Raw genomic sequence first — 24,046 nt, 5'->3', positions numbered from 1 at the left:
TTTCAGTTTTCTGGCTACCAGAAACATATTCTGGCTTTTCTTTCTTTTTTTTTTTTTTTTAAATATTTTTATTTATTTCTAGGAGAGAGAGAGAGAGACAGCGTGAGCAGGGGAGGGTCAGAGAGAGAGGGAGACACAGACTCTGAAACAGGCTCCAGGCTCTGAGCTGGCAGTCAGCACAGAGCCCGACGCGGGGCTCGAACCCACGAACTGCGAGATCATGACCTAAGCGAAAGCCGGACGCTTAACCGACTAAGCCACCCAGGCGCCCCTATTCTGGCTTTTCTTGTTGGGTTCTAGTTTAAGGATATAAAAAGTACTAAATCCTATAAAAGTTAGACTTTACAGGGCAAAAGGTAAGGAAATTATTAGAACACATGATCTGTTTATTAAGAAGAATTGCATTGAGTATTGGTCGTTCATTTATGCAGTAAATATTTACTGAGCTCTTGTATGTGCAAATGTTTATGCCAGGTGCAAGAAATGGTGAGGGAAACATGGCGGCCACAGCCCTTGCCCTTATGAGTTTATGGATACCAGAGAATACCAACATTAAATAAACCAATAATCTCAAATTCTTGAGTATTTTGATAAGGGGGAACCAGAGCACATTGGGATCGATGGGCTGGCCTGGCTTGGCCTGAGGGTCACCCCAATTTAGGTGAACAAAGCTGGCCTCCCCGAAGAAGGTTCCAAGTCTTTCCATTTTAGTGCTGTCCACTTTGAGAGACCTGCTGAACAATTGATGGCTTTCCTCCATAGAAATTATTGAAAAAGCAGCAACTCTAAACCAGACCTTGGATGAAGACTTCCAGCTACCCAGTTCTACTCTTCAGAATATGCAAAAGAATATTACATCTCTGCTAGAAATCATACAGAAGAGGCATTTTGGGCAGTTGCAACAACAAGCCATACTGGAACTCAAGTAAGTTTCTAAATACCATTCATGACACAATCAATTAGAGGTAGGAGCTTGAATACTGAGGGGTCAGGAGGCATGTGGGAGGGGGGTGAGGGAAAGTGCTGTCACTGGGGATGGAATGTCGTAAGAGAGGGGCCCGATCGTCACACACAAAAAATGAAGAGATGGGTGCCAGATACTCCCAATAGAAGAAGTATAATCAATGCCAGTATCTGTCTTTCTTAGTGACTCTGGAACATTTCCATGTACCACAAAAGAACCTCATGATACCATATTTACTGAAGATCAAATATGATGCAGTGAATTCCCATGGAAGAAAATATAGTCAGTGGCTGTTAACCCGCTGTAAGCTCTAAGACAGATTAATGTTATGTCAGAATGATGTAGCTCCGTTGTTTAAACTCTCGTTGAAAAGCACGATGTGGTAGGAGAGATCCAAGAATTGTTAGACCTGCTCACTAGGGCTTGTTTTTTTTTCAGGCTTTTTTCTTAGTATTTTCACAATTGTTACTTGATGTAACGTAGCACAAGTTGTGTTCCTCCTGCGGTGTGATAAATATCTAAGTAGTTACACAATATGCCATCAAAACTCCATTCTGTGTAGTGCAGTATTTAATCTATTTTGCTTTTTAAAATAATGTTGTGATGGATGTCTTAGACAAAAATCTTTTCCTACATTTTATGTTATCATCTTATTAGGCTAGATATTAAGAAGTGGAATCAGGTAGCCAAATAATTTCCATTTTGAAGATTCCTGACTTGCATTTTCAAGTTATTTTCCAAAAGACTTAAAAAGAGTTCTGTTACACTTCCACGGGCAACACACTGCAGAGTTGAGCTTACGGTTTTCTTGGCATACGTCTTTCTTTGAGCTTATACAAAAATCACTGAATATGATTTTTGACATTGTTGTTGATATGTTATGTGGAAAACAAAAGGAGGAACTTACTGTCAGATGGCATTGGAGAGAGAACTAGTAAAATAATCACTAGAACATTGGTTAGGGCCAAGAACTCACAACGAAATGGCTGCGAGGAGAGATCAGAGGAAGATGAGGTCCCAGGAAATGGGAAGAGTGCCACCATCTTGGAGCACCTGCTCTGGGCCGAGGAAGGTGCGGGCTTCACTTCTCTCATCCCGTCGCATAATCATCTCTGCTGCTTTGTGAGGTTGGGGAGGGTCCAGCTGGGGAAACGGGCCCAGAAACTACAAGTGATTTGCCCAATATTAAACCTTCAGGATCGTATGAAACCTGACCGCACACCTAAATCTGTGTCACTCTAAACCCTATGATTTTCCAACCCAATGGAAGGAAGAACCACTTGAGACCAGTCCATAAAAGATGGGTGGGTGGAATTTCAATGAGCAGATCAGAGACATGTGCTAGGTTATAATCATGTTTCCCTGACCCTGACCTCTCATGTGCGTCCTCCCTTCACCTGAAATGTGTGGTGTGGGAAGGAAAAGAGCTCACCAGGACCCATCATTCTTGAGGCGGTCATCCCAGGCTCAGCGCTGCTCTGCTCTGCTTCCTAAGCGTCCTTAGCCCCCCACTGCCTCCAGGATTACATCTAAACTTGGTGTATTCGATTCCAGCTCTCCTGGGGCTCCCTTACTGGCCCCGCTCTTCCTACCCTCCACACATGGTGTGTCCTCTCATTGCTTCTTCCCTCGGCTGCATATCAGACTCATTGGGGAGCTGATTAAAGCTGAAGATGCCCTGGAGATTCTTGGGACTCATTCGTGGGAATGTCTCTCCCACCATTACCACAGTCAGTTCATTCATTCATTTGTTCCTTCATCAAATGGATTGAGTCCCCAGGGGATAGGCATTGTGCTAGGAGTTGGGGACCCAAAGGAGAACAGAGCCTTCCTGCCCACTAGGAGCTTATAGTCCAAATGGGAGAAGTTCATTTTCTAAGTAGCGTTTGGGAGGAGGGGGGAAGACAGGGGAGCCCCTCCCCCACCTTGTTCCTTTAGCGTGCCCAGCCCTCCTCACCTGCTGGGCCCTCTACCACCCTTTTTCTGCCATTGTAGCTCTTTTTCTATTGGCAATAAAGTTACCCATAAGGCTGCCGATCTCTCTCTTCAACTTGTAAGTAAAATCATTACTACTAAAGATACCTTTTATTTAAAAACATTTAGGAGTTTAAGATGTGTTCTCTGGCCATCTCCGTCTTATTTTCCATAGATAATCCCTGTGCGTTGATGCCATTTCAAATGTCACAGATTATTTTAGGAGTTACATGTCAGCTTTTTATAATAACTCTTGGGAAAGTGGTCATGTATGCTGAAGTATGGTATTTTTTTAATGTTTATTTACTTATTTTGAGAAGGAGGGGCAGAGAGAGAGGGGGAGAGAGAATTCCAAGCAGGCTTCACACTGCCAGCATGGAGTCCTATGCGGGACTCGATCTCACAAACCATGAGATCAGGACCTGAGCTGAAATCGAGGGTCGGACGCTTTACCGACTGAGCCACCCAGATGCCCCACTGCTGAATTATGACATTCTGATAGGTGAGAATACTTATCACACCATCCAGTTGCTTATCATGCTTGTGTTGGGGTCCCCCAAACCATTCAGAGCTTCACTAGGACTCTAGGACTCTCCAGACTCATGGACAAGATTTCTTAGGGGATGAATGAAGCATGCACAGCTGGATACACAGGGGAGAAGACAGCGGAGCCTGGAGGAAACCAGGAAACTTTTCCTAAGCTCTCTCCTCCCCAGGATGGGTGAGAGCATACAGTGCCCTGGCAATGAAACTGTGGCACCACATTTGGGATGTTTCTACCCAGGAAAGCCCATGAAAAGTTCAACATCCAGGGTTTTTACTGGGGCCTGGTCTCATCTGCACCTTCCACCTAGCACATACTACATTCCAGACTCTCAGAAGGAAAGCAGGACAAACCACACTGTTTGCACAAACGGTTGAGGCAATGAGCCATTCTTAGCAGTCAGGGATTGGTGGGGATGCTTGCAGATACCAGCCAGGGGCCAGATTTGCCAGCAGGGCTTTCGAAGGATAGCTGACTCCTTTACTTCATGCTGTAAGTTATCCTTTGTAGCTTTGTTTCCCAGCTGTTTTCCATGCTCATGTCCTGAGTGCTAGCCAGAGATACTTCATTAAAGAAATGTGTCCTGTGACCGCATAAGTTTGGGAAAGGCAGTGTCTACTAAGGAGAGACAAGGTCTTCACTGCAGATCCTTTCCAAGCTGTTAGCACGCTCTGTGCATCAGAACTCTCTGGGAGAAGCCGAGAGAAGACAGCCCCACTTACTTCATCACGGAACTCTTTCTCATGAAACCTGCTTCCAGCTCATGGGGCATTGGTGCTGTGGAGGGATGTAGATTGAGAAACACTGGCTTAGCTGTATCAGTTGAAAAAAGTTTGCAGGAAGAAATGAAGAGTGCTGAGTTTCTTTTGTTGTTGTTTTCTTTACAGTCTTTGCCAGGTCAATGATGACTGTAACCCTGTATGTGATCACAGTTTTTGGTGGCAAAGTCACTTCATAGATGAAAAGTTGATGCCTGTTTTAAGATTTCTTAGGTACTTTGATGGGAAGAAGTGACTGGTCCAGTCTGCTTTTACCGCTGTTGTTTCACAAAGTGTTGGAATTCCTAGGATCACCAATCAGACAACAATAGGAAATAAAAGACATCCAGATTGGCAAAGAAGAAGTCAAATTTTCACTTTTCACAAATGACATGATACTGTACATGGAAAACCCAAAAGAACCCACCAGAAAGCTTCTAGAACTGATACACAAATCCAGCAAAGTTGCAGGATACAAAATCAGTTCACAGAAATCGGTTGCATGTCTATACATCAAAAATGAAGCAACAGAAAGAGAAATCAAGAAATTGATCCCATTTCCAATAGCACCAAGAACCATGAAGAGAAATAAACCTAACCAAATAAACCTAATTAAAGATGTAAAAGATCTGTATGTTGGAAACTATAGAAAGCTTATGAAGGAAATTGAAGATGACAAAAAGAAATGGAAGAACATTCCATGCTCATGGATTGGAAGAATATTGTTAAAATGTCAGTACTACCCAAAGCAGTCTACACATTCAATGCAATCCCAGTCAAAATTGCACCGGCAATCTTCTCGGAGCTAGAACAGACAATTCTTCTAAAATTTTTATGGAACCAGAAAAGACCCCTAATGGCCATAGTAATGTTGAAAAAGAAATCCAAAGTGGGAGGCATCACAATCCCAGACTTTAGCCTCTACTACAAAGCTGTCATCATCAGGACAGTATGGTATTGGCACAAAAACAGATGCATAGACCAATGGAATAGAATAGAGAACCCAGAATTGGACCCACAAACATATGGCCAACTGATCTTTGACAAAGCAGGGAAGAGTATCCAATGGAAAAAAGACAGTCTCTTTAGCAAATGGTGCTGGGGAGAATTGGACAGCAACATGCAGAAGAACGAACTTGGACCACTTTCTTACACCACACACAAAAATAAACTCAAAATGTGAGACAGGTAACCATCAAAACCCTAGAGAAGAAAACAGGCAATAACTTCTTTCACCTTGGCTACAGCAACTTCTTACTTGACATGTCTCCAAAGGCAAGGGAATTAAAAGCAAAAATGAACTATTGGGACATCATCAAGATAAAAAGCTTCTGTACAGCAAAGGAAACAATCAACAAAACTAAAAGGCAACTGACGGAATGGGAAAAGATATTTGCAAATGACATATTGGATAAAGGGTTAGTATCCAAAATCTATAAAGAACTTAACAAACCCAACACCTGAAAACTAAATAACCCAATGAAGAAATGGGCAGAAGACATGAATAGACACTTTTCCAAAGAAGACATCTATATGGCCAACAGACACATGAAAAGATGCTCAACATCACTCATCACCAGGGAAACATGGATCAAAGCCACACTAGATACCACCTCACACTGGTCAGAGTGGCTAAAATGAAAAACGCAGGAAACAACACATGTTGGCAAGAATGTGGAGAAATGGGAACGCTCTTTCACTGTTGGTGGAAATGCAAAATGGGGTAGCCGCTCTGGAAAACAATGAGAAGGTTCCTCAAAAAATTAAAAGTAGAACTACCCTATGACCCAGCAATAGCACTGCTAGGAATTTACCCAAGAGATACAGGAGTGCTGATGCATAGGGGCACATGTACCCCAATGTTCATAGCAGCACTTTCAGCAATAGCCAAATTATGGAAAGAGCCCAAATATCCATCAACTGATGAATGGATCAAGAAGATGTGGTATATTTATACAATGGAATACTACATGGCAATGAGAAGGAATGAAATCTGGCCATTTGCTACAACGTGGATGGAACTGGAGGGTGTTATGCTTAGTGAAATAAGTCAGTCAGAGAAAGATATCATAAGGTTTTACTCATGTGGAACTGGAGAAACTTAGGAGAAGATCATGGGGGAAGGGATGGGGAAGAAATAGTTTCAAACAGAGAGGGAGGCAAACCATAAGAGACCCTTGAATACAGAGAATAAACTGAGGGTTGATGTGGGAGTTTTGGGGGAGAGGGGAAAATGGGTGATGGGCATTGAGAAGGGCACTGTTGGGATGAGCACTGAGTGTTGTATATAAACAATGAATCATGGGAATCTACTTCTGAAGCCAAGAGCACACTGTATACATACACACACTGTATACACTGTATGTTAGGTAACTTGAGAATAAATTATATTAAAAAAAGACGTGACTGATCCATGGTCAGACATTAGAGATATATTAGATTTACTTGTGTGTTTCCCATGTACTTTGAGTTATTTGCTGTATCATAATGCGACATCTTATGATCATGAGAAATCTTAAGAATGTTCAAGTAATTCCTGGTGACTCTCTAATGTCAGCGTTCAAGCATGCACCTTTAGAAATCATTTTATGCTCTGTCTTTGGCCAGCAATATGACATCTGTGAAAGCTGAGGGTGATTCACAGGCATTTGCCATGAAGTTCTCCTAACAAATTGAGGCAGGAAGTTCATGGGATATAGTCAATCTCTGCCAACATTTATACTGTGAAAATTTCATTTATTCTATGTAACTTCAAGTTCAAAATGGACTTACATGAGCAATTTGATGGCATATGTACAAAAGAATAGGAAAAAATATCTTAATTTCCTAAACCTTGGTCTATCATCGGTGGTACGAGTTAGATCTTTCTGGAACCTTGAATTTGAAGTTTTTATAAGATCTCTTTAAGTAGCTGCAGAAATACCTTTATGTCCTCTGATACATTGGTAACTTCATAGCACATCACCGAATGGCTTCTTTTCAGTTTCTTGCCGTACAATAAAACAAGACTACAGTTGGGATCACTCTGACTGTGGGTCCAATTTACCGCATCCAGATTCACAAAGAGGATTTCTTTTAATTCTTTTATGAACATATGTTAGGAAGTTTGTCAATAGTCTGTTAAGGATAAAGTATAAAAATATGGTGCCTGTAGCTGTCTTAGAAAAATTACTCCCTTTAAGAGGTTATGATGGGCCACTTACAAGTCCCCCAAGACGCGGCACATGGATATGCAGATCCTTCCACTGCGTTTCATGATGTGCGCATTGTTCATTCACTTATTACACGAACCATCTATGTTTATCAGGGCCGCTGAAGATTTGTTGTCACAGATTGAGAAAAATTTCCAGAGGCCACAGAGAGAGTTGGAGGTCTTAAAAGAAGCGGCAAGCAGCCTTCTTTCAAAACACAACGGTGAACTGCAAGCAGCGAGGGACCTTGTGAGGGAGGCAGAGGTGAAGACCCAGGAAAGCAACCGCCTATTGCACCTTGTCAGCGCCAACCTGCGAGAATTTAACGTGAGTTTTCATATATATATATAATTTTTTTAAAGTTTATTTTGAGAGCGCACGCGTGCAAGCAGGGGAGGGGCATAGAGAGGGAGAGAGAGAATCCCAAGCAGGGTCAGCGCAGAGCTCGCCGCGGGGCTCGAACTCACAGGACCATGCGATTGTGACCGGAGTCTCAATCAGCAGTAGGCACTTACCGGACTGAGCCACCCAGGCGCCCCTAACTGTGAGTCTTAACAAGGACAGACTCTTTCCTTCTCAGGACTGGGAGCCAAATTCTTCTACGTAAATAAGACCGGTCTTAGCTTCTTGAAAAATGAGGCCCAAGTACTAACTTCAACACATAGTGTCGGGCACTGACCTTTAGAAGCCAACCCCCTTTTTTTGAAGCATCCTCAAAGGTGATTTTTGCCGCAGGATAAGAAGCTACATGTTCAACAGGAACAAAACCTGACCTCGGCGCTGATTGCCAGAGGGAGAAGATTGCTGGACGCTGTCACTTCGCCAGCAGCTGCTGTAGAAACTGCCCTCGCAGTAAGTTCCGCCACATACAGTTTCCAAAGCGTCTTCACACGCCTCCCCCTCCCCCTCCCCACACACTCACAAGTGTACACTGTTACACCGAAGCATTATGTGAATTTCTCTCCTAGCAGTTAGAGCGGCACCGGGATGAGCTGCTCATCTGGACCGCCAAAATCAGGCGCCACGTAGACGATCTGGTCATGCAGATGTCCCAAAGAGGAGCTCTTGACCTTGTATACAGAGCGGAGGACCACGCAGCTAACCTCCAGAGACTAGCGGGTGCTCTGGACAGGTGAGACCAGGCCTTGCAGGAATCCCAGGGGAGGTGATCCGTTGATCGGAGAGAAGAATGGCTCTTTTGATCGCCGTGTTGAGTCCCTCTTCTTTGGTTGACAAAGGAAGACTGCTATTTTATTCACACGGCAAGGGGGATTTCCTCCCACGTCTGGGAACATTGTTGCCCTTCCACCTATGGGGGAAAAATGCAAACGGAACTGGAGAGGAATTCATACAAATGTTATGCTGCAATATCAAGCCATTAAGGCCTTGTTAAGTACCTACTAAGTACTCAGGGCCTTATTAGGTTGGACGGAATGAAGATATTAATTTTTTTAATGTTTCTTTTTGAGAGAAACTGACAGAGATAGAGCATGAACTGGGGAGGAGCGGAGCGAGAGAGGGAAACACAGAATTGGAAGCAGGCTCCAGGCTCTGAGCTGTCAGCACACAGCCTGACACAGGTCTCGAAGTCACAAACTGAGCTCATGACCTGAACTGAAGTCGGAGGGTTAACCCACTGAGCCACCCAAGTGCCCTTGTCATATATATATTTTAAAGATTATTTATTTGGAGAGAGAAAGAGCAGGGGAGGGCAGAGAGAAAGAGAAGAAGACAGAGCCCGATGTAGGGCTTGAACCCACAAACCATGAGATCATGACCTGAGCCAAAATCAAGATTTGGTGCTTAACCATTGGAGCCACTCACGTGCCTCTCCCCGACATATTTTTAAAGACCCCTGGCCTGGTGTATCTGAAGTACAGCAAACAAAGGAACTAGTGTTTCAGCCTTATCAGTGATTCACACAATATCCTGGTTAATTGGTAAACTGATTTTGTTAAAATTTGTTACAAATTATAGGTAGAAAATGTCTGGCCACACTGAGAATATGTGGGCTTCTGGGTGTTCCGTGTGTTTTGTGGAAGGAGAAAAATAAATATCTTTCCAATTTGAGGAGTGCTGCCATAAAAGATTAGCTCACACAACAAAAGCAATTAAAAATGATAGAAGCTAGAATGCTGTGTACATTATGTGCTGAATGGAGCATTACTGCCTCCACATGCCATAAGAATCTATAATAGGAAGTAGAATTAGATGCTTAGTTTCTCCCTTTTCATCAGCTTTCATTATTCTCCAAAAGAGAAAAAAATACTCTGACTACATACATAGGTAGAACAAAACCTTTATTACCTAGTACGAATCGTAAAAGCAATTTGTTATGATACATGAGGTTAAATAACATCATTACCTTCTATTTATCAATCACCAAATTTTGCCAGTCAAGTAGTAAGTGCTGGTGTCTGGTCAGGGGATCTCTCAACTTGATAACCTTGGGAAGAAAATGAAGCGAGTTACTCAGCAGGCAAAGATATGTCAATTGTCAGATTTCATTTTGAAGATAGAGTGAAGCTGGATGAGATCGCATCATTACCAGTTGGCAAGTTCATAAGTGACTTGCCCACTTGTAAGAGTGGAGTTCAGATGATTGAAATATTATCTGATCCTCCTCCAGAACCTCTAGTGAATTTCGTTAAATCGGTGTGTACCTTTTGAGGGACAAGATTCAGGATTCTTATATATATACTTAGGGACGCTCTTTGAAAATTAACAAGTGTGGACCAGGAGAGATTACAACCAATGCCAAACAGGGCACGGTGCCCCAGACACTTGCAGAGGGCTTGAACAGAAACCATGTTGAGGGCAGCTGGTCGAAACTGATGGTTAAAAAGATGGGCAAAAGCAATGGTCTCTTCTTCAGGTGTTCATTAAACAGCACCTCTGAGTGTCTTCATGACAATGTAGCTACTTCTTTCAGAGATGGCATTTGGAGTTGGAAGGGAATCCCTATGTTGTTAATTCCCTGTTGATTCTTTTCTAGTTTCTTACCTAGGAAGCTTTAGGAATAGTGGGGAAGTTCCATTTAGTTTATACTAACATCTGTACATTTGCTGATTACCTAGTGGCCTTGGCAGCGTTAGACATGTGTCCCTGAATGCCACCAGTGCCACCCACGTCCATTCCAACATTCGGAGCATGATTGAAGAATCAGAGAAAGTGGCAGAAGACGCTCTCAGGACCGGGACAATGGCAAGCCTGGTGAGAGGTGCCTCGGGGGCTGCAATAGGTGCCTTCCTTTTCTAGGCACTATGGGAGATTGTTCCAGAAGGTGCTGAGCAAAGACCTAGTGGCTTAAGTTCATGCTGGTCAGTATTCTTATCTGGCGAGATCTGTTTGGTCCTGTCATCATGTGATACAAGTTTTAATTTCTTAAGATCATAAATACTTTACAAAGACTAGGGACTAGTGATATGGAGATGAGGAAAAGCTCACAATTATAACAGAAGGATAATGCTTCTTGATATCTACTTGAGGTAGCTTTTCTTACCTGTGGATACCATTCATTTAATGGTGGGTTTTGTCTTTATTTAAAAATGCTTTACGTTTTTTCTCCTCAGCCATAAACTGGGACACTTTAAATTATCCCTACATATTACCTCATGGACTCCTATGTCTAGAACTTGACTATTTGGCTATTCGGATAGAGTTGCTCTCCTGTCTCCAGCAGGAGTGCACCCGCCCCCTGTCACCCCCCCCGCCCCGTCCCAACCCCCCCCCCCCCGTTCCAATCCTCCCCCCACCCCCCACCACCAGCCACCACCATGTTTACACTCTCCTATTTTCCAGTTCTCAGAGTCCCTTGCTCCTAATGGGAAAGTGGCTCTCCAGCGCAGTTCCAGATTTCTGAAAGAAGGCAACAGCCTGAGCAGAAAGCATCAAGGTGAGTTTTTAGCTTGGACTGTATTGCTAAGCAGAGGGAATACAAAAACTTCTCTGAGCATACTGCCGGAACGTTCTCCTCTCCTGGAGGAATTTGAAAAGTGAATGCTGCTTCGTCACAGTCACAGCCAATTTCCTGACATAGGAACAGCATATAATTTAAGTTTTTATTTATCTCTTAAACTTTTATTTAAGTGCTCTCTCTTAATGTGCGGGCCCCTCTAATCTTCCACAGGCTTGTTAAGCGTTCTTGGGTAACTAAATCCTCCACCCATGGCTTTAGCTCGTGAGCTGTCACCGTTTCGCAGCATTTGGCGAGTTCTCTTTGGCTTTATGGGTTCCTCTATCTGCCACACAGCAGTTTCGTGAAGAGTTGTGCTCTGTGTGGTACACTTCTTTGGCACTTTGGCCAGACAGAGCTAATATAATATTAGACTCATGGTAGCTTCTCATTAAGTCATTATTGAATTAAGTCACAATTGTTTTATCAATTTTATTTAAAAAATAACCTAGGCAGATAGTTTTTTTTCTTGAGGGTTTCAGTAAACAATTATTTGGCATACATATAAGGGCTCTCCGTTAAGCACAACACACAATGGCAGCAGGAATCTGTTGCATAAGAAAAAAATACGAGTTTTGTAACATATACTTTTCACCTGAGTATCTTCTAACATATCAAAAATAATGTCTTTTCCTATGGGAGTAAATGGTGGGCCATAAACAAAGCGCACACCCCTTTCAGATCACTTCCATGGCCAGTACTGCATCCTCCCATAGCTGTCTGAGCCCAGGGCATGGATATGCACGTATTTTTTGTTTCTCTGTGAGTGACATTATTTAAAATTTATGCTGTCATCTCACGGTACAGAAGGCTCCTAATGATGAATCATAAAGCACATTAAACACAAACTCTAGCATCAGTGTTGATGGGATGTGGTTTCCGTTTACACAGCCAAAGGTATTTCATAGGCTACCAAGTAACGAATTTTCTGGCAATTAAAATCTTAAGCAGAACCGTCGTGTTCGTCAAGGATTTTATTCGTAATTCATTTTTTAACCCTGTGTCCAGAATCAAGACGTGATTGTGTATTATGAACAGAAATATTAAAAGCTTTGCTCCCACAGCTCTGATCAGACTTGAAGGAGGCCAAGTCTAGTACCCATTGGGTGGGGAGAGAGTGCAGGAAGGGGAGGGCCATTGGCCAGAGAAGGATGGGGGATGGAGGGGCTCCGCTGGGGAAGATTCCTGGGCAGGACTAGTTTGAGGTTTTACAACCCGGAGGAGAGACTTGGACAAGATTTGGGTGTGGACAGGAAGTCAGTGAGAGTGATGAAGACTGAGTGATTTAAACACAAGTCTTCACCTTGAACTCTAATTAAATTGGACATGCAATTTAAGAAGAAATATTAGGGAGAAGGGCAACAAGCAAACTAGAAAAAATGATCAAGCAAGCAAAAAACAGCCTTAACTTCTATAATGAGTGATGCTAAGTCTTTCTGGAAAAATGTCAATACTGGGAGGTCTCTGTAGAAAGCTGTTGATTCTGTAGACGGATCAGAGTGATCAATGAAACTGCTGAGTAGGCCAACCCAAAAAAGGACACTTTTTCCCCTTTAAATAGGTATCGCATTGGCACTGAGTGAATTGAAAAATTCAGCAAACAGATTTCAAGAGAATGCTCGTACAATTACTGGGCGGACCAATGAATCACTCTTGAGACTTAGAGCAATCCCTGAAGGTAAGTGGAAAAGGGGGCTCTTGATTTAATTAATGCTTTCTCATTTCAAAGCCATTTGAAATGTGTGTGTGAGGAAGTCCTGCCACAAGTCTGATTAGGCGCCCTTGCTCAACAGGAGACCAAGATTGATAGAGCTTTTACCTGCCGAGGAGTATGATTTGGAAATGAAGAGGACTCCTTTTTAAATAATTCCAGAACACTGGCATTGAAATGCTAGAATTATACTCCGAAAAAACAAAAGCTTTGGGAGACTTGACTTTAGCATGTGAATTGCTGACTTTTAATGTGAGCTTGACACCTCCCTTAAATGAAAGGGTCATTCAAAGAAGTCAGCAAGAAGCTGAATGTTCCTGTTTTAAGGGGAAATGCTAGATTCATTATAACTGTGGTCAATTAAAGAACTCTTGCTTGGGAATCTTCCTTCATGAGGCAATAAAGCATTCTAAAATAAGCTCATAAATCACTTTAATATTGATGGTTTGGAAATGCACTATTCATTAACATTTGAAATAGGATAACTTTTTAAAAGCGTCCTACAAATGAATCCTGCTGCCACGCGCTACTTACATTCCCTCAACCTTCTCTATTTTTTCTAAGACTTCTAGGATGTCCTAACAGCCCAGACTTCTTCCTGCCAGTTCACCTTGTAAACATGAGAATTACGGTGGGGACCTGGGCCTGGGGCTCTCTGAATGGACTTGTAACCTTAAGTCATTGGAGCCTTTTCTGATCTGGACACTTTTTCCTTCCTTCCTTCTTCCCTTTCCCTCCCTCTCTTTCTTCCTCCTCCTCCCTCTCCCTCCTTCCCTCCTTTTCCTTCAGGGATGCAGGATGTATGTTGATTAAGCCCTTAAAAATAACTTTATTTGGAAATAATTTCAAACTTGCAGAAAAGTTGCCACAAGAGTAAAAAAGAAACCTGCCTACTCCTAAAAAAATTTTTTTAAATGTTTTTGAGAGAAAGAGAGAGTGAGCAGGGGAGGGGCAGAGAGAGAGGGAGACAGAATCTGAAGCAGGCTCCAGGCTCTAAGCTGTCATCACAGAGCCCAATGCAGGGCTCAAACCCACAAACCGGGAGATGATGGCCTGAGCAGAAGTCGCATGCTTAACTGACTGAGCTACCCAGGCGTCCCAAAATCCTGTCTACTCTTCATCATGCTTCTTCTAGTGTTAATTTTTGTCCCATTGGTGATTGAATACTTTAAAATGAATACTACTGCCTTTTTAAAGAGAATTCATCCCCCAGATTTTCTAGAATGGCTAAATTCCACTTTATCGATAGTGATCGTTTAGTCTTTACTCTGCTGTTATGTCTAGCAGCCAGCTGACAGTGTGAGTAGATATGACTTCTTCTAGCCTATGATATGCCCATCTCACCTACGAGTTTAAACCCCCCAACCTGCTTATCCATACACACAGAGTGATCTGAAGAAAGTGTTTAAAGAATATGGGAATGGAGGGATAGAAGTGAGACCAAATAAAGAAGCGTAGCTTATTCACATAGAAGATGCTGAGCACATGGCCATTAGCAGGTGCTGTCGCCATCTCCCTGCACACTGAAATTTCAATACAGAGAGGATTGTTACCAAGATTATTTCATTTGTCCCTCAAAGGGAGCAGTAGGCATATGATATGCAGCCTTAATGCTGCCATTACAAACCGGGAGCCCCATTTTGTGTTTAGCAGCCAATGAGAAACAACTGTAACAGGTTTCTAAGTAAAGTTACATTTATTGTGGTTTATGGCCTTCCCCGTGTATAATCAGTGGAGGGCATGATTGCATGTACATTTATTTCAGGTGTCAAAGACAAAGGGACCAAAATCAAAGAGCTGGCCACATCTGCAAATTGGAGTGCGGCAAGCACTCTAAAGAACACTGTGGGATTGCGCAAGGAGCTGTTGAATACATCCACCAGCTTGTCCAAGGTTAATGCCACCTTACAAGAAACAAACAAACTTCTACAGGACTCTTCAATGACCAGTACGTCACGGTCTCCCCCTTCCCACTAGCGAAGTCTGCGTCGTGAGATTTTGAACTGGCCGGGTGTACAATGGTGTCCTGTTCCCAAACAGAATTCCTAAAGAACAAAAAAGCACTGGTATCTGGATTTGCATTTATAAAGAAAGAGAAAGGTTGTGGGTAGTGCCTGGTGCTGGTACATTTTTCATATACAGCTGACTTTGGAACAAGAGATTTCAACTGCTTGGGTCCCTTATACAGAGTTGATAAATATAATAAAGGTATTGAAAATATATTTTCCTTATGATTTTTGTGATAACATTTTTTTTAGCTTACTTTATTCTTTATTGTAAGAATAGAGTGTAAAGTACATGTAACATACAAAACGTGGTAATTGATTATCTTTGTTATTGGTAAAGCCTCCCGTCAACTGTAGGCTATCCCTAGTTAAGTCTTTGGGGAGTCAAAAGTTATATGTAGATTTGCAACTGCATGAGGTTTGAGTGCCCCAACCCCTGCGCTGCTCAAAGGTCAACCGTATTTAGCAAAACTTTGAGGATTTGCTTACTAGGATATTATATTTTATCCAATGCACTGGTAATGACTAATTAATTTCTCTGGTTTCTGCCCTGCTGCCAACTTTCTTGCCACCTTGAACTCATAAGCTCTGCTAGCTGGAAGGAGAGTTAAAGATGCAGAGACACAAGCCAGCCTTTTATTTGATCGGTTGAAGCCTCTGAAGATCCTAGAAGAGAACCTGAGCAGAAACCTATCAGAAATCAAACTGCTGATCAGCCAGGCCCGGAAACAGGCGGCTTCTGTGAGTGTGGGCTTCTGTGGCACGCGGGGACGCAGCCATCCTGTAGCTGGGGCTCTTGGGAACCGCAGGTCTCAGGGAACTTGTGTGGAGGTGACTGTCACACTGGGCCCCTGGGCTTCCACGGACTCAGCTTTAGATCTCAGATTTCTTCCAGCCTTGTCTGCAGTATATTTGAAACTTTGTGTTCAATATATTTACTTAAGTACATACATAAATTTTTCAATGACAACTTACGACTTTTATTTCTGGCGCCTGTGCCATGTCTTAAAAATACCTTCTTTCCTGCCCTAGACCGTATATCTAAATGTACTACTTAATTAGTATCATTTTTTTTTTTTTGCTTTGTTCAACATGTTTCAAAATGTTGTTAGCCAAGAGATCTCATGTCTCTATAGAGATTTATAATTGTAGCCTAGATGTATCCATTTACAACTCCTCGCTACCTGGTGTAGAGCACTTGGTCAAAGTGTTTACGCCGAAGTTTCAATGGCTGGGTGCGGTGGTATTGGCATCATTTGACCAACCTGGTGTTAATAATCCAAGTAGTTTTCAGGATGTTTGCACACTATGAAACTCATCTTCCAGGAGTCCAACACAACACTCTAAGCACACACAAATCCAGGTCACTAAATGCAGAAAACACTTGATAGCTGGAAAATTATGAACTTGAGGAAATGGTTTATGGCCATCAGTAGAGGCATTTTAGGGAAATGATAATACTTTCAACAGAATATGCAGTTGTCATGCCGCCGGGAATTTGTAGAGGATAAATGTGACCCCTGGTCTCAGGCTCATCTTCCTGAATCCTTCTAGTTACAAACAAGTTCTGGAATCTTAGATTCTCTCTCCCTCGAGTGGCCTCACGATTGGAAAAGAGCTGTAGATTGATGTGAGCTCCGGTTTCCATTTGTTTCAGTTAAAGTTACCAAATAAATGTAAGCTGGATGGAGGTTTCCAAATGCTCTGGTTAATACAAACCTATAATCTTTAACATTAATATAAGAAATATATGCAATATATATGCGTGCAAAATATATGCAATAATGTTAATATAAGAAATATATGCAGATACTTAGAGAAATATGTAGTAAGGGCAAAAATTTCTGTATAAGTATTTGCTGAATGTATAAATAGATTATCGCCTCATTTATTTGTCAAACGATTATCAAATATCCTCCCTGTGTTGTGTAAAGATTCCAAGGTGATCCGGGTAAGCTCCTTGTCTTACAGAATTAAATCTCACATGAGCAAGACTGTTTCCTACAGAAGATACTTATAAAACTTCAAGAGTGATTTTTTGCTATTTAAATAGTTCACCAAATAAACTCACTTTCATCACCACCAGATTTCTCACTTTTAGGAGACCCAAAACGTGAGGCATCCACCGAGAGAGGAAACCTGCCAAACAGTGAAAATCTGTTAGGAAACGGCGCTTTTGAACTCTCAGCATGCTGCCCGCATGAGTCACTAAGCGATTAGGCTGCTTCCCCTTTTCTTTTACAGATTAAAGTCGCTGTGTCTGCAGACAGAGATTGTATCCGGGCCTACCAGCCTCAGATTTCTTCCACCAACTATAACACCTTAACACTAAATGTTAAGACAAGTGAACCCGATAACCTTCTCTTCTACCTGGGGAGCAGCACCAGTGTGAGTGTGGACCTGCAGAAAGCAACAGTGAATCTCTTAGGAACATGGATATTTTCTGAATCGGCAGGGTTGTTTTGTTGTGTTTTTTTCTGATGGGGAAAAAAATAGGGCCTTGGTGAAATCACTAATTCTTCTAAGGGAAGTAATAAGCATTTGTCGAACTGGTGGCATCAGATTAAAAACACACATAGTACAAAACTCAATGCCCGTGAGGAGGACCGTGGTATTGATGAGAGTCTTCCCTCTGCTCTCTTAATTGCTAGCTGTGGGGTAGTATTTCCTCCCCCGTCCAGCCTCTTCAGCCACTGAGTTTAGCATTGGATTTTAGGATTGTAAAATCGGATCTTGATGGTTGTTATCAGGAGTGGAGGATGCACCCTAAGGGGTGTATCAGAAGTGTCCAACCTCACCCAAGCTCTTGCACCCAACATTCTGGTGGTTCTCAGAAGGCAAGTCCCCTGTGGAAGGCCACTGATATGTTTGTCTGTACCAGTGGGAGTGGGTGGGTGCTACAGCAGAAAATATTAACAAGCACAAATTCCAGAACATCTTCTTTGGAGCTAAGGTGCCACTTACATACAAGACCGTGATGTGGGATTTCATGGCTCCCGTCTTGCTGTGTATTTCACATTCATTTATTGCCTTTTCAGACTGAGCAGATAAGTACAGCGCCTTCCCACATGCTAGGCTACTGGTGACTCCCAGTGAGAGTTCTTGGGGGAATTTTCTGGAAGGGATTGTGGAAGGCCATGCTGGTAGGCCAGGGGGGTGGGGCACTCATGCCCAACAGTGGCCTGTCTCCAATACTCGGCGTCATGCCCCAGCTCCAGGGAGGCGAGCATTTTAAAGACAAAAAATAGGTATTTCTGCTTTTAAGAATAGAGAAAATGCTGTAGGAACCCCTTGTTTAACATGGTTTGGTAGTCATGCAACCAGTCTGGCACATAAACTCATCCCAGCTCATGCCCACACTCAGTCCGACTTCCTGGCGGTGGAGATGCGGCGAGGGAAGGTGGCCTTTCTCTGGGATATGGGCTCCGGGTCAACACGGCTGGAATTTCCAGACTTCGCAATCAACAACGACAAATGGCACAGTATCCATGTAACCAGGTAGTAGAGGCAGGAAGTGTTCCCCAAGCGCCTCTTTCTGAAAACTGTACCTTATACATTTGTAACGTGTTTTTCACATTATATGATTGTCTTTGAAACTTCTGGGAAGTCAGGTTGTAGTAAAAGGATAGTTGGTTTACATTATAGAAATAAGGACTTTATTTCTTATGACAGAAGAAATAAACTGTTACCAAAATCAATAATTAAAAGAAGTAAAAAAAAAAAATTATGTTACTTTAGGACGCTTGGTCTAAATCTGTGGCAGCCAACCTAGTAAATTGTGTTCTTCCCTGTAGAGAGGGGTGTGAGGCAGCGGGTAGAAATTCCACATAGTGGGTGGGTGTGGTGTGCACAGAGAAGAGGACAGAATGCAAGGATCCAGATGGAGAAGGTGGTTTCTTAAAATTCAGACCCAAAGCAAAACTCTCCATTGTAAAGCCCCTCTCCAGAGGTGACTCCTTTGAAGCAGCTTTAGGTTTATCGTTTTGTTTTTCCGTGATATTATAGTTTATTGTTGATGGTGTGTTAATAGCTGGGAATTTTTGTCTTTTGCTTTGCTATTTATAGAAAGGGAGTAATACCGAAGGCAGCAGACTGTTTCAAATACAGCACAACCTTGGATTGTGTGTAACTTGTTTTGCGAATGTTCTGCAAGACGAGCAAACATTTCTCATAAATTTTAACTCGATAAACAAGCGATGTCTTGTAATACGAGTACTATGTGACATTAAACGCAACATGATCACAACTGAGCCAATGGTTGTTGAAATTCGCTTTGATAAACCAGTGCTCTGGGATTATAAGCATGTTTCTGGGATGAATTCTGCTTGCAAACCAAGGTTTTACTGTATAGTTTAACTCATTATCTAAAACTATCTTTAGCACGAAGGAATGTATATGATTTAGAAGACCTTCTTCACAAGGGTTTGAGAGTAAACGGGGCGAAGTGGGCAGGCCTTGGAGAGGGAGACTGGTGGGGGCCACCGAGGGAACTGTGTTATAAACAGATGCGTACGTACGTGGAGGGACTTGGAATTCTGAAAGTGTTCTTTTTGCAATTCTTGGTGACCCTTATAGATTTGGAAATGTTGGTTCATTGAGTGTAAAGGAAATGAGCGCAACTCAGAAGCCATCACCAAAAACAAGTAAATCACCTCAAACAGCTAAAGTTCTGGATATAAACAACTCGACACTCATGTTTGTTGGAGGGCTTGGAGGACAGATCAAGGTAACATTCGGAACGTTCACCTGAACAGGACTGATTGTGTTTACCTGTATATAAAATTAATGTTCAAATTATTGACTATCTTATGCAGAGGAGTATTTTTTTGTTTCTATCATTTTGCTTCCTGACAGTAAATTTGCAGAATTGGGCTGGTTTTAGGAAGCAAAGGGCCCTGCTGAATAAATAGCGTAAATGGAAAAGAAGCCAGTGGTTCATTTTTGCTATTTGAATTTCTTTTCCAGTTCTGAATTCTGAAAGTGTTCTTTTCGCAATTCTTTGTGATCCTTATAGATTTGGAAGCATTGGTTCGTTGAGTGTAGAGGAAATGAGCGCAACTCAAAAGCTATAAACAGGAAATTCAATATTCCACCTTAATTTCTCTAGTTTCCCTTATTGCTATTCTAACTCTAGTGGTAGAATGATGCTAATTCGTGTTGGCCACAGGAGCCTGTGATATGTATTTTATTATACCTGTTGTCCCCTTATTGAATAGAGTTCAGTCGCCTGGACTTGTGCGGTTCAGTGCTCTGAAATGAGAGTAAGGGTCTCCACCCCAGCCAGACCCTCACCCCGGACATGCTCTGAGCCTGTTTCCTCGGCTGTGAAAGGGGCTTCTCTCCAGGGATCCTGGGAACCGAGGTGACCTTTAAAATCCTGTCAGGTTGTCTCTAATTCTAGGATTCTACTTATTAATTGGAAGGAAATTCAGTGATTCCAACCGGGCCGTTTTTCTGGATGTTGCATTCCCAAATTTGGATCTGTTAGATTTGAGCTCCCAGGAAGGGGTTTCGTGCACATGGAGAATTTACTCCTTTCCTTCCGATACACGTGGGTTGTTTGTTTTGTTTGTTTATATTAGAAGTCTCCTGCTGTGAAGGTTACTCATTTTAAAGGCTGCATGGGAGAGGCCTTCTTGAACGGACAGTCCATCGGCCTGTGGAACTATATTGAACGGGAGGGCAAGTGCCACGGCTGCTTCGGAAGGTAAAATGCCCGATAATTAAGACTATACTTTCAGGGATCATTTCTATAGTCTGTTACTAGAGAAGTTTCTCTGAACGTGTAGAGTACCCGTCATATGTTTGCACGTATAGGAGGATTAGGAGGAACTTGATGGAGGACCATGGGGGAGAAGAAGGGGGGAAATGGTGGGGGAAAGGGAGAGAGGCAAACCATGAGAGACTCTTGAATGCTGACAAAAACTGAGGACTGATGGATGTGGGGGGGAGGGGGGATGGGCATGGAGGAGGGCACTTGTGGGGATGAGCACTGAGTGTTACGTGGAAACTAATTTGACAATAAACTATTTGTAAAAAAAAAAAAAAAAATCCCTATAATTGAACACATAGTATGTTGTTAACACCTGACAGGTGCTTAGAGGATTCACGTGCGCATCACGGGCAGTACAGAGTCTGTGGTATCAGTCATCTTACTGCAAAGGATGTGATGTAGGTCATTCACTAATAGAAGTTTAGGGATCATTTTTAACCTCTAAACAGTACTGTTTTCACTCTTCCGTATGCTTTGGCATCATGGATCATAAAATTGAGAAGCATCAGACATTCTCTCCAATAACCTTCTGTCTCAAAGAGCCACAGTGAAGTCTTGGGTAAATCCTGGTACATCTTTATTTTGAAAATACCTCCAAGGAGAAGAATTTTGTTTGTGCCATCGGTTGTTATGGATAAGTGCTTTCCTATTCTTAAATTCTAAAATTCTAGAAATTAAATGCAATGATTCAATTATTAAATGCATTGCATTCATTTGGCAATGGAGAGCAACTACCTAAAATCGTTTTACAGGTATTGATGTAGCAGCAGGCATTTAATAACAAGCCCACCGAGCTCAACACTCCCTGTGTTATTTTCTAAAAAACTAATTGCCGCTCTGTAAATATACAAGACCTGTTTTCTAGCACTTTAGTAATTAAGACAATAGATTGCCTTTGCCATTAGAGAAATGTAACATCTGATAGGATTCTGTCATCTAATGGGCTGCTCTGTCCAGATAGATATCTGTAATTAACAGTGAGCTGTGACAAGATCAGTTGGAAGCAATTCCCATTACATTTGGAAACTCGTGGGCGAGTTTTCATTTTGTTACTGTCAGATCTGTTTTCTCTTAGGGCTCAGAGCTTGGGATTTTGTGGTTTGAGCTTTTTATTTGCTACTTTCCCCTTACTCCACTTGCTTTCAAAGTCATGACCAGAAGCTTGGTTATCGGAGCCTTAGGTCTGAAAAAAAAAAACCAGCTTTGGAATCTAACTTTCTCAGGCCCCCTCTCCTACCAAAATCCCTCTTGGTGACTTGGTAGTAAGTCACTTACTTCGTGGAGATTTGACTTCTTCTTCCAGAAAAGGAAAATCGTCGTCATGTTTGTCCTACCTCCCGAAAGTGGCGTGAAGAACATCTAGCATGGCGTATGTGAAAATGCTCAATAAATTTGAGACTCTTCCCCTCTGATCTTCCTGCGGTGAATAATAATAAAAAATGTCAGCACCTAGTGAGGTAAAGGCACCAGCTCTAGAACTCTGGGGGCAGAGAACTCCCCATCACTTTTTCCTCATGCTGTTTCTCTACTGGGGACACTTCTCCAGCAATAGTTTTCAAACTTGAAAATGTTCTGGCCCCTGGGCCTCTGGGCCCCCATACTGACCCCTGATCATTAATCTTACTTGTAGAAAGTCTTAACAGAGATGGAAAATGTCTAATATGGAAAATGTCCCTCTGTACTTTAGCTGTTACAATGTCCCCAATTTCACCTGCCATTTGCAGGGTTATCTTAAAACCGCTGACTTTAAACTGCAGCAATGAGTGAATGTAATGACTGCTAGCTCTTCTCTTTTGTTGGGAGAGGAAGTCAATTTTCTATGTGGCCACTGATTTTCTTCTCTTTAAGAACTGCCCACCCTCACTACATGTCTACCCAACCTGAACCTCCAGGGAAAGATGAAGGTCACTTCGAACTGAGGGGAGGGATGAGCAGGTGGGGCACGCCACCCTCCCGACATTCATCCTGGAACTGGCTTTTTTGGTAGAAGCCTGACCACCCAGCTGAACCTTAGCATCTGACGGACTCATTAGCTCAAAGTTTTGATTACATATTTTTCTGGGTACTGAACAAATCACCTGGCTATTCGTACACTGACTACCACTTCTAAAGTATGTTTTATTTTTAAGAATACCAGTAGATAGGATACTAATAGATACTTTTACTATTTAAAAAAATTTTTTTTCCTTGACCCAGAATGAATCAGCTTTATTTGATGTAATGGGCTGAAACATTTTTGGCCTGTGTATAACAGAAGCTTTCTTAGCTTGACATTATTCTCAGATGTCATCTCGTACCTCTTTAATTTATACAAAGTTTTAAACATCTTTGAGAAGTTAAGCACATAGGGCTTTTTCTTTTCTTTTATAGTTTATTGTCAAGTTGGTTTCCATATAACACCCAGTGCTCATCCCAATAAGTGCCCTCCTCCATGCCCATCACCCCCCTTTTCTTCCCCGCCACCCCCATCAGCCCTCAGTTTGTTCTCAGTATTCAAGAGTCTCTCATGGTTTGCCTTCTTCCCTCTCCCCAACTATTTTTCCCCTTCTCCTCCCCCACGGTCCTCTGTTAAGTTCCTCCTAATCCTCCTATACGTGCAAACATATGGTATCTGTCCTTCTCTGCCTGACTTATTTCGCTCAGCATAACACCCTCAAGTTCCACCCACGTTGCTATAAATGGCCACATTTCATTCTTTCTCGTGGCCACGTAGTATTCCATTGTATAGATAAACCACATCTTCTTGATCCATTCGTCCGTTGATGGACACTTAGGCTCTTCCCATGTTTTGGCTATTGTTGAGAGTGCTGCTATGAACACTGGGGTACATGTGCATCAGCACTCCTGTATCCCTTGGGTAAATTCCCAGCAGCGCTATTGCTGGGTCATAGGGGAGTTCTATTGTTAATTTTTTGAGGAACCTCCACACTGTTTTCCAGAGGGGCTGCACCAGTTTACATTCCCACCAACAGTGTAGGAGGGTGCCCATGTATCCCCACATCCTTACCAGCATAATACATACTTTTTAAAAAGTGGGGGTGTCAGGAGTGTCCTGACCATAAACGTTTGGGAAACAGTGAGTTAAATGATTAAGTGCATTTCCCCAATGTGAGGCCATCAGAGCCTCTAATGTGCAAATGTTTAGTAACCTTGCCCTATAGTTTAACAGT

General features: G+C 42.4%; 1 protein-coding gene and 1 pseudogene across 2 annotated transcripts in view; both read left to right on the top strand.

The window, feature by feature from the left end:
- Positions 1–24,046, top strand: part of LAMA1 (laminin subunit alpha 1) — a 167,311-nt gene that overhangs the window by 118,653 nt on the left and 24,612 nt on the right. The window contains exons 36-48 of one of the 2 annotated variants that reach the window (XM_039218722.1): positions 763–925; positions 7,548–7,758; positions 8,167–8,283; positions 8,403–8,563; positions 10,509–10,644; positions 11,233–11,326; positions 12,948–13,064; positions 14,863–15,045; positions 15,690–15,844; positions 17,348–17,491; positions 18,468–18,601; positions 19,679–19,829; positions 20,686–20,810. In XM_039218722.1, the coding sequence (XP_039074653.1) occupies positions 763–925; positions 7,548–7,758; positions 8,167–8,283; positions 8,403–8,563; positions 10,509–10,644; positions 11,233–11,326; positions 12,948–13,064; positions 14,863–15,045; positions 15,690–15,844; positions 17,348–17,491; positions 18,468–18,601; positions 19,679–19,829; positions 20,686–20,810 (1,891 nt within the window). Of the gene's footprint in view, positions 1–762; positions 926–7,547; positions 7,759–8,166; positions 8,284–8,399; positions 8,564–10,508; positions 10,645–11,232; positions 11,327–12,947; positions 13,065–14,862; positions 15,046–15,689; positions 15,845–17,347; positions 17,492–18,467; positions 18,602–19,678; positions 19,830–20,685; positions 20,811–24,046 lie in introns of both variants that reach the window. The other variant, XM_039218721.1, reaches the window with a different exon arrangement.
- LOC120221367 lies at positions 20,829–20,919 on the top strand (annotated as a pseudogene).

This window comes from Hyaena hyaena, unplaced genomic scaffold (assembly GCF_003009895.1).
Source record: "Hyaena hyaena isolate Hyena2069 unplaced genomic scaffold, ASM300989v1 scaffold_777, whole genome shotgun sequence".
NCBI classification, from domain to species: domain Eukaryota; kingdom Metazoa; phylum Chordata; class Mammalia; order Carnivora; family Hyaenidae; genus Hyaena; species Hyaena hyaena.
The sequence above is the reverse complement of the archived record's forward strand: the minus strand, read 5'-3'. Positions and strand labels throughout refer to the sequence as shown.